Source organism: Antechinus flavipes, chromosome 5 (genome assembly GCF_016432865.1).
Source record: "Antechinus flavipes isolate AdamAnt ecotype Samford, QLD, Australia chromosome 5, AdamAnt_v2, whole genome shotgun sequence".
Taxonomy (NCBI): Eukaryota; Metazoa; Chordata; class Mammalia; order Dasyuromorphia; family Dasyuridae; genus Antechinus; species Antechinus flavipes.
In genome coordinates this window covers 135,273,284-135,294,396 of record NC_067402.1, presented here as the reverse complement: position 1 = coordinate 135,294,396, position 21,113 = coordinate 135,273,284, and the positions used below count along the sequence as shown (strand labels likewise).

Sequence of the window (21,113 nt, the reverse complement as noted above, 5' to 3'; positions counted from 1 at the left end):
ACAAGACAGAAAAATCTCCACGCCATATAGTGCACATCTTATAATCAGGATGCATGATAATTCAGCGAGCAATAAAGTCATAAATCAACATAAAAACCTGTCAGCTGGGTGGTACGCTGCCTCAGCAGGGACCCCAGCTCAGGACAAGGGCTTTCCCCTGTTTGGTGCATGGCAAGTAAGTGCAATCGGAAGGGAGCTGCAGGTGCAGCAGGAAGCAGCTTAAAGGACCTGCCTGGCATCTGCATCCTTCCCTTGCCTTCAGGGCTCTCCTTCCCGGGTCACAATTGGGCCTCACAAGCCTCACTCAGCAGCAAGAGCCTTCCCTCTCCAGGTGCGCCCCTGGGATTGCTGCCACTGGCCAGCTGCCAAGCAGAAACCTTGGACAGCTGCCCACGCAAATGGGCTTCCCCCACTCCGCCAGCCCGCGCCGCCGGGAGGCTTGAGCCAGCCGCGCACTCTGCCCCTCCTTTTCTTCAGAGAGCTCTATAATATAAAAAGTCCCCTCTCTCATTCACTCAGTCTTCCCCCATCCCCTTTTATTGCCAGATCAACTATCTTTAGGGTGGTTTTAATTCATGAGGTGAAAAAAATCATCAATCCTGAGAGTTATGTTCAGCTCTCCTTCTTTTTTCTCCCCCAGACAGTAGGGATTGTATCTTGGAGCCTCTCTCCCTGCCAGAAAGTCCAGGTGGCTGCACCACTTTAGAAGGTTCCCCATCTGTGCCTTGTATCTTCTGCGAAGAACATTTTCCCGTGGCTGAACAAGACAAACTTCTGAAGCACATGATTATTGAGCACAAGATTGTCATAGCTGATGTCAAGCTGGTTGCTGATTTCCGAAGGTACATTTCCTTTCGTTTCATGTAGGAGTAAAATTGATTTTCTTGGGAGGAAAAAGTACTCGGTGCATATATGTATATACATATATTTATGTCAAGTGGATGTAGCCAAGGTAAATGGCAGGCCTTTCCTTTGGAGTTTCCTATCGTTGAGTATTTTCTATCTTTTTACTCCGTGGCTCACTAGAGTGTGTTTGTTTGTATTACTGATTAGGTATTACTTGATGATAACCCTGAAAATGAGAAAATTTACCCACCAGCTGGTCCGAGTCCCTTTACCACACTCTTTACACATGTTGCTATTTGAAACCATCTGTCTGCTGAAGTCCATCTTCCCGTTGGGAGTTCTTTCCTAGCCTCTTGGGGTGGTTCCGCCATGTTTCAGAGTACAGATAGTCCCTGACTTTGGAGCATTTGACTTAGGAATAACTTAAGATTGATCTGTCCCTTATGACAAGCTGCTTCTACACTAAGGATGAGTAAAATAGGCTTTTGTATATTGTCCCTAAAGTGCCAACCACCATTAAAGCATTTGATGAAAAAGTAGGTTTGGAGAACTAATCAAATGACTTACAAACACACTTCCAGAATGCAGTTTGTACTGAAGAGCAGAACTTAGTCAAAGGAACTGTTCTAGTCTTGGGTTCTGTTCTTTAAATTATTAAATACTATTTCTAATCCTGCTTTCAGAATTAGCAATAAATGTTTACTGGGCACCTTCTGGACATATGGCACTTTATTTTGGGGAGGATAGTTTAAGCATTCATTTTTGTAAGATTTTTTTCTCCCTTTCTTCCTTAACTCCCTCCCTCCTCAAGACAGCAAGCATTCTAATATTCACTTACAATCATTTTAAACATATTTCTATATTAATTATATTGTAAAAGAAAAATCAGAAAGGAGAAAAAATAAAGAAACAAACAAAAAACTGAAAATAGGATGCTTCAATCAACCTTCAAGTTCCATAGTTCTTTCTCTAGATGGAGATACGGTATTTTTTAACCTTAGTCTATTAGAATTGTCTTGGATCACTATATTGCTGAGAAGAGTTATCACACACAATCCTCACACAGTGTTGATATTACTATGTACAGTGTTCTCCTGGTTCTCTTAATTTCATTCAGCATCAGTTCATGTAAGTCTTCCAGGCTTTTCTGAAGTTGTTTCTTATAGAACAATTAATATCCCACACTTTATTCAGCCATTCTTCAATTGATGGGCACTCAACTTCTAATTTCTTGCCATATATGATACTTTATGGAGGGTTGTTTTTTCATTTCTTTCTGTAACACTTAATTTTTTTTTTCAGTCTCTTATTTTCCCTTTCTCTGTTTCTGTACCTCTCCATCTCTGCATCTTTTTCTGTTTGGCTTCTTCTGTCTTTTTGTCTATCTGTGTCTTTTTGTCTCTGGTTTCAGTCTCAGTCTTTCTTTTTCTCTCTCACTCTGGATCCTTTTCTCCTCTCCCACACTCCAATCTCTCTTCTCCTTTATAGAAAATATAGAAACATACCACACATTCTAGTAATTTCATCATGTATGTTATCTTGTTCTTTCCAATCAGGCCTAAACATTTGTTTAGGATTTTCCTTTTCAAGATAAAGAATCTTTTTTATCTGCATTAATATATAACAGTTAATACTTAAAAAAAAAAAAAACCCTGAAGTAAGGATGCTTTTCTAATTCTCACTAAGGTCAGCTTTTCTCTTTGTTTGAGATTATTCTGTATTCTGCTTTTTTCTGTCCTGCTGATATGAAATTTCCTTGGAATTTGCAAATAAAGCTAATTATCTAGCATTGATGGTCAGTTGAGCAAAACAAGACTTTTTCCTCTCTTCCCTCCTAAAACTCCTAACGCAAGGGTCTTTATCCAGGTTTGCATCTTTCTCCCTATGTCTGTACATAGTAGTTAAGAAATTAGGTCCATCTTATCTTTTTCTGTAATTCTTTGTCAAGGTTATTGATCTTTTTATCAATAGGAGGCAAAGGGGAGGTAGATAATCACATATTAATTATTTAATAGGCCATCATGCTTAGGAGTCTAGAAATAACAATTGGGATCATTCACCCAGAAGATGCAACCATTCAATAAAGTGAACGAATCAGGAGTAGAGTAGGAAATGAAAATGGCCAATGCTTGATTTTAATAGGAAATTTTAATGATCTGACTCATATGGCTACATTGCTGACCAATCTTCTTTGATTTTGATAACAAAATTCTCAACATTGCCTTTCTTTTTTAATTAAATAAAAAGCATAGCAAAGAGAGACATTTTTCATTCAAATCTACTAGCAATAGTTCTGTGTCATCTATGGTTATCTCTTTCCTTAGACATATTCTCTTTTCAAGAAATTTTCTTGTCTCCTTTTGTTAGGATTCTTACAAGGTGCTAAGTAAGTGGAATTGATGAGATAATGATTCTCTAATTTACATGTATTTACTACTTACTATAATTCCACAAGATTCACACCTTTAAGAGAGCATATATAAGGAGGAGCTCTCAGGGCCAAAGAATAGAAGCCCACCAGAAGGTCTTAGAGGAGGAGACAGATTCATTCCGTCTTACATCTTTGTGCCGGCTGGAGACATTTTGGAGGGAGTTAGAGGCAGAAGCTGGCAGAGGCAAAAGACTAGCGGCAGGAGCTCTCGGAACCAAGACTGCAGAAGGCCTCTAAGAAAACTAGCTGAGCCCCAAGTGAAGGAGATAAAGCAGGGGTCCTCAAACTGCAGTCCATGGGCCAAATGTGGCAGCTGAGGACGTTTATCCCCCTCACCCAGGGCTATGAAGTTTCTTTATTTAAAGGCCCACAAAACAAAGGGTTTTTTTTTACTATAGTCTGGCCCTCCAACAGTCTGAGGGACAGTGAACTGGCCCCCTATTTAAAAAGTTTGAGGACCTCTGCTTTAAAGGATACAATAAAGGATTTTGACTTTAACACCTGGCTGCCTTTGGGATGATTACACTAAACTGAAACTAAGGCTGCCTCCAGAAGGCCCAAGGAAACCTTCTCCCAGAGAATATTACACTTTAGAGAGGAACATTACATCCTTTGACTAATGCCTATATTATGATATGTAGTTAAAGAAAAGTTTTTGTCATTGTTGGAGTCCCAGTGGACTCTATTCCCACTTTTTATTAGTTGGTATCACCTCATGTATTATAGGTTATATACCCCTATAGAATAGTCAAGTGTTTCTCTGACACTTTGAATAGAGAGGAAAAGATTTTCCTTCTTTTGTGATAATCTGGCTACTTCCTTAAGGAGGAAAAAAAAGTAGGAAAAAAGAAAGACTCAAGAAACTGAAAGTGTTTTTACTTAGAATTCATATACAGGCAGATACATTTACAGATACTTTAGAAGCTGTCATTCCTGTGTACTTTTTAGAAGATAAATAGTAGATAAGAAGATGAGCTTATTCTAGCTCCAAGAAAAAAAAAATGCCCGTGTTTAACACCACAATCTAAGCTCAGCACTTGATTTCTTAGATTATTCTAATGAAGAAGGTCTCGTGGAAAAGTTTGAATCTCTCAGTCAACCTAGTTGCACACGTAGAACTAGTTGCTTTTCTTGCTGCACTGATATTGTCTCCAACAGACAAAACATAAACGTTTCTTGCCCCATGCTGCTGTGTATATTACTTTCTTCTCAGTCACAGCTGCCCAACTTCATAGCCATGTTTCAGTTTTTCATGCCTTTTTCATTTATAAGAAAGGCAAATGCACAGACAGTAGCATTCATAGAATATGAGCTTATATTTATATAATATCAGTAAAAGATACTCACAAATCATAGAATGTTACAACTAGCATTATTTATACTCAAGGAAACTGAGGCCTTGAGAAGTTTGAGGTTTAGTAAAGCTGAGATTACAGTCTAGATTTTTTGATCTTAGAGAAGGATTTCCACTTCTCTACACTTTTGCTATTGTTCAGTCGTTTCAGTCATGGGTGACTTTTTGTGACTCTTTTTTGGGAGTTTTCATGGCACAGATTGGAATGGTTTGCCATTTTCTCCAACTCATTTTACAGATGAGGAAACTGAGACAAACAGGGTTAAGTAACTTGCCCAGAATTATATATCTAGTACAAAGCTTCTTAAATTATGGGATTGCTTGCGTAACTGAATGTGGGAATTACAAAAATTTGACAACAGTAAAAAGTATCAAATATTCCCCCAAAATGTAATTTTATATGTAAAAATAAAGAGGCACATCTATCTCATTAGTATGCAAATTTCTTTCATATTTAATAAATGGCAAATTACATATATATCAAAGAATTGTTTTAAAATACATTTCTGTATGACATCATCAGTAAATGTTTAATTTGTATTCCTATCAAAATTTCTTGGGCAAAAAGGGGTTATGAGTGAGAAAAGTTTAAGAAGTCCTGATCTGGTAAGTATCTGAGGCCACTTTTTTTTTTAATTTTTTGCTGAGGCAATTGGGATTAAGTGACTTGTCCAGGGTCCAATGTCTGAGGCCAAATTTGCGCTCAGGTCCTCCTGACTTCAGGGCTGGTGCTCTATCCACTGGGCCACCTAGCTGCTCCTCTGAGGCCACATTTGAACTTAGGGCTTCTTGACTCTAAGCCCAGCATTATCTATCTCCTTTTTCTATACTGCCTCTCTTATTTTTTTTGAATTTTAAAAGTCCTCAATATTGACCTAGTGAAAAGTGAAGACTGATAGATGCCAATTAAGTTATAATTTAATACCATTTATTGTTTTCAATATTGGCACTTAACCCATTGTGAAGGAGGAAGATGAATTAATGGAAAATAATTTTTTCTCTTTATACTGAGGCTCTCAGTTTCTTTGAATGTCAATCTGATTGCTCTTTAGCAAAGGCAGGTAAAATCAGTATCAATATTTATAGTTAAGATGTCAAACTCTTTATTTTACTCCAGCAGTATAACAAACAATTGAACCTCGTTTTACACATAGCTAATATTGTACAACATGAAAGTAAGTTGTTTTTATGTCTTAACCAACCCTGGAAATAGATGCCCATGTTTCTTAGGAAGAACTTATCTGTTGTTTTCTAAATTTAATTTGTTTTAGTCAGTCAAGATCTTACCCTTCTGCTCTATCCTACTACAGTCCCTAACTGAGAACATAGAAACAAAACCCATTACAAACAAATTTCCACATTGACGAGCTCCAAGAACAGTCTTTCATTCTACATTCTCAATTGGGAAGTAAATAGCATGTTTTCATCATTAGCCCTCAAGAATTCTGGCTGGTCATTATGCTGATACAAGTTTATCACAGTAGTATTCCATCACATTTACATGACATAATCTACTCATCCATTTCCCAATTTATGGGTACCCCATCACATTACCCTCCAGATTATTGCTACTTCAAAAAAAGTAATAAATATTTTCTATACCCTTGTTTTTTGGCTTAGCACTAATCCTTCCCGTAACGCTGCTTCCTTCTTATTCCCCTTTTGTCCTCTTATCCTTTTCCAGTTGTGTTATCCTTAGCTGTGAGCCCTTATTCTTGCCTTGTAGAATTCTAAGTTTTTTCCTTTATAGTGGTGGCTACTAAATCACATGTGATTCTTATAGTGTCTTCTTGGTACTTTCTGCCTACTTATGTTATCTTTTCTCTAAATTTTGTCATGATATTTCTGGGAGTTTTTATTTTAGGATGAATTCTTTTACTTTTACCTCTGATCCTAAAATCTGGGCAATTTTCTTTTAAGATTTTTAAAAATATGCTATATAGACCACTTTTTTTGTAGATGGCATTCAAGGATTCCTAAGATTTTTAATTTTTTCTCTCCTCAATCTGTTTTTTAGATCACTTTTCTTCTATTTTATACAGCTTTTTTACTTTATTAAAGTAATTTTAATATCTCATGGGATGCTTGGCTTCTTTTAGTTGACTAATTTGGGGGGAATTTGTTGTTTGGGCAGATTTTATACTTCTTGTTCCAAGCTACTAATTCTCTTTCCAGTTCTTTCTTCCAGAGCTCTCATTTGTTTTCCAATTTTTCCTCAAGCACTCCAATTACATTTTTTGAAATTAATTCTTGCTTCATGTTTTGCAGTAATTTTGGTTGAATTTGTACCCAAGTTGTTGGGGGGGTTTTCCTCCCGAGGCATGGCTTGCAGATTTCGGGAGTCATTCTTCTGTTTTTGTAATTTGAGCTTCCCAGCAACATAGTAGTTCATAATGATGAGGTTCTTCTCTTGTTTGCTCTTTCTTCCAGTCTGCTTCTTGACTTTGGATTTGATATTTGAGCTGGGCTATACACCTTTCTGGAGGAAGGGTCTGGGATGGTCCTACTGCTGGGGACTTGCATTCTTTCACTGCTTCCAGAGTCTTCTGATTGCTGCTTCCCTGGTTGGAGCTCTGCAAGCTCTTCACCTGGGTTTAGGTCTTGTACAAGTAGACAGGTGGTAGAGACCCTCCCAGACAACAGGAAAGCTCTGTTGGCTCAGAGAGGCAGAATCATAGGCTCCTCTTAGGTTTGAGATTCATGAATTGGTTATTCCTCAGCAGATGCTTTAATTAAGAGCCTGCTTTCTTCCTTAGGGTCTGAACTAATTCTTCTGCTGGCTTATGCATTTACTTCCTCCTCAGAACACACCCATGACCTCCCTGTGCAGGAATATCACTCCCCTGAGCAACTCTTCTCAGTCTGCCTTAGGTAGGTGACCTAAAATTGGACATTGGGCAGTTCTAGTTGCCCACATGCAGCTTCACAAACTTTGCAGTTGGCACCTGTCCCTGTTGCAGTGCTCCATAAGCTGGGAGTGCTCCAGTATAGTTTTGCAACTACTTCTTATCTAGATCTTCAATCTCTCCCAAATGTTCCCTTCCAACATTTGGGAGAGATTGAAGATCTAGATAAGAAGTAGTTGCAAAACTACTGGGCCCACTGAATCTCCAATGTCCTCAGACCTCCCTGTCCAAACTCAGTTAGGAAAATGACTATGACTTTTTCTTGATTTTCCATCAGGATTTGATCTGGAATACTTTCTAGATCTGCTTGAGGAAGTTGTTAGAGTGGAATTCATGGCACTGCTTCCTAATTCTCAGCCATCTTGACTTTGCCCCTCACTCTGATGTAATTTTTACAAGTACTTAGGTACCTGTCACTAATTGGTCAGTGAAATAAGGTTTGAGATATCAGGGTTTTAGTAGAACATTGTTTTTGTTCTTCTGATGTTCTCAATTGTATTTCCTCTATTTTTTCTTGCCTGCTTTTCCTTTCAGGGGAGAAAGGGAAGGAAAAGAAGGGAAATCTAGATGGTATTTCCAGATGAGTTAATATCTCAAGATTGCTTTGGAATCAGGGCTCCAGCCTGATTTGAATTCCTCTCCCTTTGCTGTGCTCTCCAGTGTATTTGTCAAAATGTTATGTTCAGACCCTGATATAACTCTTTGCCCCTCACTCTGATATAATTTTTACAAATTCTTAGGTACCTATCACTAATTGATTAGTAAAATAAGGTTTGAGATACCAGGGTATTAGTAGAACATTGTTTTTGTTCTTCTGATGTTCTCAATTGTATTCCCTCTATTTTTTCTTGCCTGCTTCTCCTTCCAGGGGAGAAAGGGATGGAAGAGAAGGGAAATCTAGATGGTATTTCTAGATGAGTTAATATATCAGGATTGCTTTGGAATCAGGGCTCCAGCCTGGTTTGAATTCCTCTCCCTTTGCTTTGCTCTCCAGTGTATTTGTGAAAATGTTATGTTCAGTCCCTGATATAACTCTGGTATGAAGAATGAAAAGGTTATTGATGCTGTCTGTGAGCAACATTTCAAATACCATTTTTGTAGTTTCACCACATTGTGCATCAAAAACAAGCCCAGGGACTGAGGTATATCATATGACGCTTACTCTTAGAAGTCTCTATCTTTCCCTGCTGTAAGGAAGGATTAAGCAGGGCCTTCAAGGATTGTTAGTTTTTTTTGAGAGGAGGAAGAGAGAATGAAATATGTCATTTATTAAGAAGTAAATTTAAAGGATACCAGAATTGGAGGCAGGAGGCCTCAGTTCTACTTCTCACCATCCCCAACTCAGACTTCCAGACACTAACCTGGGACCATGGCCAGGTCACCTTCCTCTCTAAGACTCAGTTTCCTCATCTGTAAAACAGGGATTAAAATACTTGTAGTGTACAGCTCAGTGGGTTGTTGTGAGTAGAGTGCTTTGTAAAATTTTGTAAAAGGAATCTTAAATTCTATATAAATATATTATTATTTCATTTAATACTTTTAATATTCATTATATTATGTGATAGGCATACATAATATACTATTCATTATATTTAATATTCATGTACTGGTACTACTACAGATCAGTTAGGTGGTGCAAAAAATAAAGTACCAGGCTTGGAACTAGGAAAACTTATCTTCGGGGTTCAAATCTGACCTCAGATGCTACGAGTTATGGGACCCTAAAAAAGTCACTTACTCCTGTTTGCCACAACTGAAAAATGAGCTGGAATAATACATGACAAATCTCTCCAGTGTCTTTGCCAATAAAACTCCAAATGGACTCATGAAGAGTTGAACACAACTGCACAACTAATACTATTATTTATATTACTGTTGTTGTTTTGCCTTTGGAAAGGCAGGATGACATAATTGATATAGGTCTGACTAAGTCTCCAAAAGAACTGGGCCCAGATCCCATCCTTGATATTTTCTACCTATGAGATCTTGAGCAAATCACTTAATTTCTCTGAGCCCCAGTTTTTTCATCAGTAACAAAAACAGCCTAAGGTCCCTTTTACCTCTAAATCTGATTCTGTGCTCCTTTACGTGTCTGTTTTCTTAATTGTATTTACCATTTAGTCAAAGAATCATGACTTGTTCTGTAGAGCTCCTAGTATAGTTGCCATGTGCAATGATCAAATTTTCAATGAAGATATTGGTGTCGAACTTTTCAAACTAGTATTGAGAATAAAGGTCTCTGATTTTTAAAAATATCTGATAATTGGGGATAGGGAAATGTTAAGGGAACAAAGAGAAAAATTAAAGTAACAGAAGAAAAATTTTAATTGATATAAGGAAGAAACTATTTGGGAAACCTTGCAGAATGTGAGGGGGGAGAAGTGCAGCTGTCTTCTACCCTTATATCTCTGCTTATACTATAATCATTACTTTTGGTATATTCAGTCAATAAATATTTACTGAGTGCCAGGTACTGCACTAAATGCTAGAGACACAAAGAAAGTCAAAAAACAGTCCTTTCCCTGAGGAATTCACAGTCTGCTCATAGCAGCTACTATGCAGAGTAGATCCTATTTGCTAAAGAACTAAATACAAAGAACTAAATCTGTCAGGTCTCTGTTTTTGATTATATCTGGCCTGGAAGTTGTATTTATATATGCATCTGTCACAAATATCCAGACACATGAAAGTATCTCTCCTTTATCTTTTTTTTTTTTTCTATTGACACCTATCACTGTTACAGGGTCTAGTCTTTTCTAAGTTTCTCTTTTATCCATCAGCTATGTCAGTAACTATCTTAACTGCTGCATAAGAAGCCAACCTTTCTATTTCCTTTCTTCTCCCTGGGAAGGCAACTACAATCTCTCCTTGTACCATTTGACAAATGAGTTTCCAATTGGCAGCATAAATCTTATAAGATAAATGGGAAGATGAACAGATCACTGACTCCTGTCATCTTTCCCCCTCTCATCAGAAATGGAGGTCTGGATGTTAAGCTTTTAAATTTAACCAGTGTGCAGCCGCTAACTCTGCTCATTACATTCATCCAGTGAGTTGTAACCTTGTCTATCTTATTCTCACCATTCAGTTTGCCGTATTTAGATCCAAACTGTATGTGTAGACTTTTTTTAAAACTCTTTTTTTCTCCCTCATTCTCCCATCCCCCTGAAAGATACAATTATGGGCATATATATTTGTGTATATATGCATTGTATGTGTATATAAACACACACATATACATACATTACATATACACATACATATATGTAGATATCTGTTTGTGTGTGTGTATATATACACATACAAGACTGTACTATGCTTATTTCCACTTGTCTTCTGTTTCTCTGAAGGTGGATAGCATCTTCCTTCATAAGTCCAACTCTTTCCACATTTTTCTAAATCCACCAGCTCATCATTTCCTACACCACAGCAATATTCCAACTTGATACTATCTAATTATTTTATATCATCCAAAACAATATTGATTAATATGACTGACACATTTGTGGTTTCCCTACTTTTCTCTTTTGATTAAATCTATTTTAGCTTTAATTTTGTGTGAGATCATGCTTTTTGTTATCTGTGGTCTTTATTTTATGTTATGTTGTTTCTCTCATTTTTATAGCATTTCCTGAAAGAAACATATTGTTGAGTTCAGATTTTTAATCTACTACATGCTTCCATTTTATGGATGAATTAATCCAATTCACATTCTAAGCTATAATTGCTATTTATTTTCCTCTTTCCTATATTCTTTATTATCCTTCTCCCCTTATTCCTGTCCCTCTTCATTCCTCTTAATTTCTACCCCTCAGAGAGACTACCTGTCTCTCCTGATTCTTTTACTTTACTTCTGTCCCTTACCTTGCCCTTCTATTATTTAACTTACCCCCCCTCCAAGAATCCCATCATTATCCTTTCTCCTCACCCTATCTTTTTGCTCTCTTATTTCTCTCTGACTTTAGAAGACTTTTATACCCTTCCAAATACAAATGTGGCTCTTTATTCCATTCCCACTAATCTATACCCTCTACTGTATTCTTCCCCTTATCCTATTACCTCACCCTCTTATTTCTTTGTAAATTTTATTCTAAATGTGTAGATTGTCCCTTTAACCCAGATCTTATTTGAGTAGGGTTCCCTCTATAAAGAAATCCTTCTCTTATCTTCTCCTCCTTCCCTCTAATTTCTTTCTGAATTTAGAAGACTTTTATATCTATCTATATCTATATTATGTATGTATTGTTCCCTCTTTAACTCATTCCCAGTGAGAATAGGGTACTAGAATTAATTCTTATTATATGATCTCATAATTCTCTATATAGCTCATAATCACCCAATATTCAGTTTTATTGGAGAATATGAAATCTAGCCTATTTAACAGATGCTGGGTTATACATTGACATCATACTTAAGATACTACTACGGAAAAGTTGTGAATGTACCAGAGGAATATCTTGTTTGATCATGTCCCATGTCTGTGCAGATTGTAGTCATTCAGCTTTTGCATGAGAATCTCCCAAGCTATCTTTGACTTCTGAAGGCACTTCTTTACATCAAATCTAGCTCACTGTAATTTCCCCACACTGTTTTCATTTTGGGAACAAGCATATTTCTCCTCAGTCTTCTCTAGAATAAACATCCCAAACCAGTTTGTTATCCAATTCTCACATGACATAAATTTAAGAGCTTTTATCATCCTGGTTGCCTTCCTATGAATACTTTCTAGATTATTAATAATCTTCTTAGAATATGGTGACAAGAACTGAACATAACACTGAATATAGTAGTAATTAATAACAGTAAACACCAAATATGTTTTTTTAATTTATTCTGTGTACAAGAAACTATTAGTCATTGAGGATGTAGAGATTAAATCTTGGCCTTGAATAGTTTACAGTCTGTTTGTCCATATGTTTGTTATATGTGTGTTTTACAATAACTGTAGAAATTAGTATACACTCTAATAAATCCCCCATATTTAGTATCTAGTTCCAGATAGTCACATTTCATCTTTTGTTTTAGTTCAAACTTATTTCACAGCCTAACAAAGTAGATACATAATCTACCCAAATTGCAGGTTGGAATGTATTAAATATAATGGAGAGGTTTTCACAGAAGTACTTCAAGAAGTACTTTTTGAGAGGGAAAATGATCTACATGTGCAAAAGCATTTATAGCAGCTCTTTTTGTGATATCAAGAAATTGGAGGTTGAATGGATGTCCATCAATTAAATGTTTTGTGCATGTTGACTATGATGTATTAGAGAGTAGCTAGGCACATTCAAGTATAAATATCCATCAGATATTTGGAGATAAAGGACAGAAGTAGAGGGCTTAAATGTAAATTTGAGAGTCATCTGCATAGAACTGATATTTAAATCATATGAATTAATATCATTTTCAAGCAAGAGAGTGTAGAGACAGAAAAGGCACAAATAAAGAACTTTGAAAAATATTCATATTTAAGGGACAGGAGAGTAATGAGCCAATGAAGACAGAAGGGACTTTTAAGATAGAAGAGAGCATCATAAAAATATAGTCTTATGGAAGCCAAGAAATAAGGGAATGGCCAACAATATCAAACGTTGCAGAATAATTAGGGGCAATGAGGGCTGAAAAATGGCCAGTGATTTGGCAATAAGGACATCATTTTGTGACCTTGGAAAGAATAATTTCCTTTGAAGAGTGTACAGAGAAACCAATAAAACTGAACAATTTCCATGCCATATAATTTTACTTCATAGAATATTAATTTCAAATTTAGTGGCACAAATGGCAGACTACAGTATGATTCCTTTTTTATTACAAACTTCCAAGCAGTTTTTCATCATGAACTAATGTGTTATTTTGTGGTAAATATTCCTCGAAAAACCCATTACTCTAGAGGAAGCAGTTTTGAAATTCCCTTCAACTCTCTATTTTTGGATTGTTTTAAGGTATGTTTTATATTGGAAGAAGAGGTTCACTGAGCAGCCTATCACAGATTTCTGTAGTGTGATAAGAACCAATTCCAAAGCTCCATTTGGTAAGTATGCCACTCGGCTTTTTTCTATTCCTTTCACTCCAAGAATGCAAAGTAATAATCTCAGGATCTTAAATTAGATTTGTACTTAATTTCATAATAGCTAAAAATTGAATAATTTTACTTGTCTTGCCCAATTTGAAAAAGACTAAGAAAGAATTATATGCCAAGATTAGTCCTGCTAGATATATATCTATAGATATAGATATACACAGACACATATATGTGTGTGTATGTATATATTTTTAAAATAAATCTTTTGAGGAAAAAAATTAGAAATATATATTTCTCATTTGTCTTTCTAATCTCTCAACAGAAGAGCAAGATGATTATTTTTTATTATGTGATGTTTTACCAGAAGATAGAATTCTTAGAGAAGAACTACAGAAACAAAGATTGGTGAGAATTTTGTTTTTATTAGTGCCATTTGGTTTTGGGGAAAGACCCAAGTATTAATGAACAAATGTATTAATTCTTACAATGATTGAAGTATTTTGTGTTAAAGCTCCACACAGAAATTTTGGTTTTATCTTTTCCCCATAACTCAGATAACAACATCACTCATTTGGTTTCAGTGTAACTTTAGCTGCCTGATACATGCTAGGGATTCAGCAGTCATGGAAAAATGCCCTAAGCTAACATTGAGTTGAATTGATTACTCTTTTGGTCCTCCTCTCCTTTCCCTGTAATATGCTGTATATTAATGCTCCCTTTATTCCAATCTACAAATTAAACATATGGCTCAATAAATATGGTATCATTTTTACTGTTTAGAGATTACTATTAGGTAGGTTAATTTTAATTCCTTCAAAATTACTTCTTTTTCTACCACAAACAATCTAAGATTCTAAAATGTCTTAATGAAAAAAAAAAAAGATTTAAGAAAGTATTTCATTTTTAAGTTAATTAGCTATAAGCTAACAAAGTAGGAAAAGTAAAAAATGCTGTAAAAATATTTATTTTTCCCATTTTCTTTTTAAACTTATCATCTTTTTATCTAAAATCTGTATACCCAGACTGTTAAAATAGCTATTATCCACATATTTTCCTTATATTCTTTCCATGCTGTTCTGTGTCTTTTTTCAATTATACCATTTGACATTGAAACAGAACCTCCCAAAAAATGGTGAAGGCAATTGAGGGTTGGGTTTTGGCAAAATGGACATAAGGAAAACAAAAAACAAAAAAAGCAAGAGAATGACGGATTCTCGGGTACTTATAAGGATAGAATTAAAATGGACAGTGACAAGTATATTTAGTATAACTAGAAAGAATAGTTTAAATGGGAAATTCTTGATGAGGGCTAAGATCAGATTAATGGATATTATGATCAGAGAACAAGAGCCTCAAGTTTTGAGATCTGGATGCAATAACATTGCCAAGTGGTAGTAAAATCAAAATATAGCTCTGTTGGCGAGTAACTGAAGCAGAAGGAGATAAAGATCACTGGAGAATGCAGAGCTGGGAGGTCAGGGTACCATATGGATCATTTAACTATTTTATTGAAGTTCTGAGGATTAAGGCACAAGGTTAGGGAAAAGAAAGATGAGCCTAGTGGGGAAATTAGCCTTTAAAAGAATAGAAATAGAATGATAGATCAGTAGAGTGAAAGTGATGCTTAGGGAAGAAAGAGCAGATCAACCCATCTTCATCCATTGTGTTTAGCAAAATGAGAAATAGAAATTTTCACTGAATAGAAAGTGGTAGATCTTGTGTCACCTAAGTAAAGTCAGATTTTGGTTAAGATGTTGAAACCACATTTTTTGATTTCCCTCTTTTCCAAAAAAAGTGTCAAAGTAATATAATTATTATGCATTAATGATTTGACACATGGCTGGTTCCCCTACTAACACTAAAATAGGGAACTTAAGACTGAACATGGAAGTTTAAAAAGCAACATGTATTAATCTGTGCATCTTCTTTACTGATATCCTAATTTAACATTCACCCAAAACATATGGTCACTACTTCTGATCAATAATGGTAAGCCCCATCTCCTTGAATTACTAGAATTCTTGCCAGTTAGGTACATAAAATATTTCCAATGTTTCTCTAATGTTTGCACTGGAAATTTTCATGTTCAATTCAAGTGCTGATAGCAACAAACATTCAGTGTTTTTGAGCACTCAGTGGTGAAATATAACTTTTATTTAAATTAGAGAAGAAACGACAGTTGAATTCTGTGTGATTTAAAAAACATCACTTCAGGAGCTCTCTTAATGGTAGTAATAAATATTTTATCAATATTTTTAACCAATTTGACAATTTTCCCTGTTGGAGGAAAATACAATGTTTTTTAAAGAAATGGAGTTTCAGACATTTCTACCCTGTCCCACCCCCAATAAATTATACACCTCTTAAAGAATAGATTATTGAAATCTTGTCTCATGCTAATTTTTTTTTTAGCATTTTTACTTGGCGTGATATACTTACACTAGAGCTGGCTTGTGTTTTCTCTGTTTTGTCTACAAGATAAAGCTATTTTAAAATAGTCAATGAGAGTATTAAAAAAAAAAAAAGTAGTACACATTTATCTCTTCCTTTCCTTATTTCACACTAGTTTGAAACAAGTCAATCAAGTGTTTATTAAATGCCCCCATGTGCCAGGCTCTATGCTATGGACGAGGGACAATGTCATATGTTGGAGAACAGCAAGCAGACCAATTTGGCTAGAGAATAAAGTGCATAATGAGGAGTAATATATAATCAACTTAGAAAGATAGACTGAAAATCAGTCTATCAAATTGTGAAGAATGCTGAGGAATCTGTAGTTGATCATGGGGAGACTGGGGAGTCACTGAACCTTCTTGAGCATGAAATGAATGCTTTGGAAATACAGGTTTGGTAGCCAAGCAGAAGAGAGATTATAGAGGGAAAGCACCAGATTCAGAGAGAAAAATCAAGAAGCTATTGTAGTAGACCAAGTGAAAGGTGATGGCACAATATTAAATTTATTTATTGATGTGGCAAACACAGTAGAATTCCATTTCACAATGAATAGGCAGCAATATTTCTCACCTGCTTTTGTTGAATAATAATCGTAAACAAGTGTACAAAAAGTCAAATGATCATTGGGAGAAAGATATTGATATTCAAACCACTTGATTTGTTGTTCAGTTGCATCCAATTCTTCAAAACTCCACTGGGAGCTTTCTTGGCAATGATATTGGAGTGGTTTGCCATTTCCTTCTTCAACTCATTTTACAGATGAGGAAATGGAATCAAACAGGGCCAAGTAACTTGCCCAGTGATTTGCCTGAGGCCAGATTTGAATTCAGGATGATGAGTTTTCCAGACTCCAGACCTGGTACTATATTTACTTCACCACCTAACTTGCCAAACTTCTGGAGAATTATGATTTTTCTTCCCTTCCCAAGGAAACAAACTTAAAACCAATGTGAGTTGTGAATATTTACCAGTTTGCCCAGCTTCAGGTTCTCTGGAGTACAAATTTAGCATGAAAACCCCCTGTCAGGTTAGTAAGCTCCTTCAAACCTGAAACAATTTCATTTTTATGTAGGTATCTCCTATATCAATCCAGTCACTTACACATAGTAGATACTTAAGTATTTGGTGTTTGATTTATTCTTTGCCTACAAATAACCAGATTCTGTTTCCTTGAGTAAAAGATAAAAGCCACTTTTCTCCTTCTGTTTCTGATTTTTTTTAAATCAGGTTTCTTATTGATTTCCCTATAGTGGAAGAAAACAAGTTACTAATACTCTCATGCCTGAGAGTCTTATATTTCTTTTTTAATTCAGTGATACCTTCCAAAGTTGTAGGGTATCTTTAGAGAACCCCTCTTGAGCTGGAGTTGACCTTAAGCTACCTAACCAGTTATTTTTCTTCTGGTATTTACAGAAATCACTGAGATGGCACAGAATTGTTGAGAAATTGTGATCCAATGGTTGTGATCATGGTCTTAGAAATCTTCAAGGAGAATAGATCACATTCTTCTAGTTTCTCCTAAATCCTACTTTTATTCATGCAGAATTTCCCTCAGTTTTTTCTTCAACCAGAAAAATGAACTCAAGCCCTAGGATTTCTCCTGATTTGATACCTGTATTTTCTTCCTCCCTCCCCCCAACCATTATATTGACCCACTTTATTTAAATCCCAAAGGAAGCCAGTCATTTAACTCTCTGTCTCCCACTCTCCTTGTTCACACTTCTGAGCTGTTCAGCCCACACTCGCCTTTGCCTCTTCCCTTCGAGTCACCCCAGTGAGTCTCACAGAAGAAAGAAAAATATGGCCTTTCTCTCCTGTGTAGCAAGCAGATGGCATCTGCTTCTAACATTATGATTCCAGAAAGGGTGGGAGGTATTGATGGCTTTCAAGAAGGTGAGATATTAGTCAGATCATATCACATGTATGTCAGGCACTTAGCATCCAGTTAAGCAATCCTTTGCCTAGTGGGTTTTGGTTTGGAACCAGTTGGCAATCTTGGTAACCAGCAGAAAACTGACTTTCTCAACAATTCTGTGTCATCTCTGTGCTTTCTGTAATTACTGTCTAGGAAACCTGGGGCAAGAGTGAAAGAATATTGCACTCTTGATGTTACTTTTTTTTTTTTTTTTTGATTGACTTAAATCTTCCCTGACATGGCAGGACTTGCTTTGTTTTAGGTGTTTTACTTCAGGTAGTTAATCCCTACTGCCTGTACCCAGAATGCTAAGGAATTGAGTCTCAACATATCAAATGCTGGCAGAAAAATATGAATGTTGCCCCTGTGCTGCTTTGCATTGCTCAATACTTGAAGGGGAACCCCAAGAAAAAGAGTTGACTTTCAGGAAGCTTCCTTATTGGAGATTGTTCCTAAAATATTTAAGAAACTCAGAGAGTGCTATTACCCTGAAAGTTAAGGGATGTTACTCATCAGCATCCAAACACAAAATTGGGTCACAATTTCATTTTTACCTTGTGAATCTAAATGCTGATCTCCATCAATCCTTGAGACTTAATGAGAATTTACTGACCATTTTCTGGGTAAATGTTTTTATGTTGTGTTATCTCTGGTAGAGTAGAAAATGCCATGGTTATTGTTGCTTATGCTTTTATTTACTAATGGTGATAAGTGTTAGGTCTTCTGCAGAGGATGCCAAATCATCCACTGAGTTTTTTAAAAATTTAATGTTATTAATTAATTAATAATTAATTTAAAATAATTAATAAAAATTAAAATAAAAGTTAATAATTAATTAAAAATTAATGTTCCCCAACTCAGAAAGGTGAAGTGTGCTGAGCGGATAATTAATCTACCTCTACTGAACTGTAGGAAGAACAGGAGGAAATAGTTTTATTTTATTGCCACAGAGATTGCCCATATCCCTTTGAATTGTAAAATGTTTAAAACTAGAGCCCTAGGCTTGGAGTCATAAAGATCCCTCTTTGAAGCCAGCCTTGGCAGAGCTTTACTAGCTATATGATCCTTGGAAAGGCAGTTGGCTTCTTAGGAGCTCAGTTTCCTCATCTGGACTACATTGAGGATCAAATAAGAAAAGGTCTTTGAAAACTTTAGGTACTATACAAGTAGGAAATGCTGTTATTATTGTCACTGTTAATATCATTCTTCCTGTCTTTTTTGACAGTTGAGAAAAAAAATAATCTAAGGACATGTTACTATTCTAATATTCTTTAAAATTTCATTGTCTTTGGGCTAATGTGCAAATGGACAGAATGACCATTTTTTGTAATTGAATAAAAGTATAGGCATAGGAGCTTATCTTCCATTGATTTGCTGAAACCATTTTGAAGATAAATCCAATAGGAGATGCTAACTACTCTAGTAGCAGTGAGGATTGCAGGGATGAGATGCCCCTCATCCTATTGCTGGAGAGTTTTCAATTTTTCATTGAATTTCAATTCAAAATCTTTGTTAGATTTTTATGTTTTAAAGACTTTTCATTCCATGTGCTTTCAGGTATAGCATTATCTAGTAAATAAAAAATTTTATGAATGAGTCTTAGGTCCAGGCATTTATAAGTAATATTTATTTATAATGATCCTCTGGATTCAGTAGAATTGATTTGTTGAATTCTCAGGGATGTTTTGGAAACTGTATTTGTGGCGTGGGGCAGCTTAGTGGCACAGTGAATGGAACTCCAGGTCTGAAGGCAAGAAGACCTGAATTTAAACACAGCTTCAGATATTTATTAACTATGTTACCCTGGCTGAGTCATTTAACTGTTTGCCTCAATTTCCCCATCTGTAAAACTAGCTGGAGAAGGAAATGGAAAACTACTCCAGTATCTTTGCTAAAGAAAACCCCAAATGGGGTCACAAAGTTAAACATGACTGAAATGACTGAACATTTGTGGTAGAAAGTTTTTATCTATTACGTTTTAAAGGATAGTGAACTTCTGATATATAATTCTTGGTGTGTGTGGGGTGCCTTTTATGGGGTTCTCATCATTATCAATTTATTTTCACCTAATAACATAAGATTTGTATTCTTTGTGATATGGGCTATCACAGACCATTATTATTCTAACATCCTTCAACATTTTACTACAAGCAAATGGATATTTTATACTTGCTTAAATAATTGTAAATAGTATATAAAGGTTTATCATGATAGCTGTGGATGTTTGTACCTTGCATGCAATAGATCCTCAGTGAATATATATTCACTATTTTATTTTATACAAGTGGTACTCATCTATTAGTGATTCTTTAAATGCCCTTTCTCAAAGCTGAGGGCTGGTCTAGCTGACCACTCAAGATTCTTTACAGAAATTTGATGTAATGAAATTTTCCCATTCTAGAGTGGGGATACAGTGGAGATTATAGAATCTCTGAAAATCTTTAAAACATTTCTTTCTTTAACAGACTTTTAAGTGTTAAATGGAATCTGTTGGTTAGGTAAGTAAAAGTAGCAGTTGAATTTTTTCAAAGCCCTTTAGATAAATTAGGTTATTTTACATTCACAAGAATCCTGGGAAGCTGATGCTATTATCTTTGTTTTACTGAGGAGGAAACTGAGGCAGACATTGAGTGATTTGTACAGTGATTGGGGCTGGATTTGAATTTGAATCAGATAGTTTCTAGGGTCCTTCCTAGTCAATCAGTAAACATTTATTAATTGCTTCCCCTGTGTCAAGCCCTGTGTTAAGCTCTGGGAATACAAAAAACCAAAGGACAGTCCCTGTCCTCAAGGAACTTCAAATTATTATTTTAGAAAATACCTAAAATCACTAGGGAGAAGAATATTCATTCTACCCATAAAAGAGAAGGTGATTTCTCCCATTTTGAAAAACACTACATCATCCTTGTATCAGTGACACCTCTGGCACTATTAAATGACACCATGGTCAATAGGAAAAAGTGTGTTCCTCAAAAGGAGTTGGGAATGGAGTGTTCTATGGCCAACTGAAGTATATATCCTGAAGTGTCTATGTCCATAAAGTCAGTTTTTCCCATTCCTCCTGAACTATTTTGATTCATTCATACATGGATACTAGATGATGAGTTGGACTTTTCCAAAACCTCCCTTCACTTTGATTTATTGGTTTTAATCCCTTACAGATTTATCTCCCAGTTGCACAACTCACT

The 21,113-nt window shown here is 35.8% G+C and overlaps 1 protein-coding gene across 3 annotated transcripts in view; it reads left to right on the top strand.

Annotated features, from left to right (window-relative positions):
• The window catches only part of ZNF277 (zinc finger protein 277), a 156,991-nt gene that overhangs the window by 78,375 nt on the left and 57,503 nt on the right, over positions 1–21,113 (top strand). For all 3 annotated transcript variants that reach the window (XM_052001094.1, XM_052001095.1, XM_052001096.1), the window contains exons 2-4: positions 641–842; positions 13,477–13,565; positions 13,879–13,961. In XM_052001094.1, the coding sequence (XP_051857054.1) occupies positions 641–842; positions 13,477–13,565; positions 13,879–13,961 (374 nt within the window). The remainder of the gene's footprint in view (positions 1–640; positions 843–13,476; positions 13,566–13,878; positions 13,962–21,113) is intronic.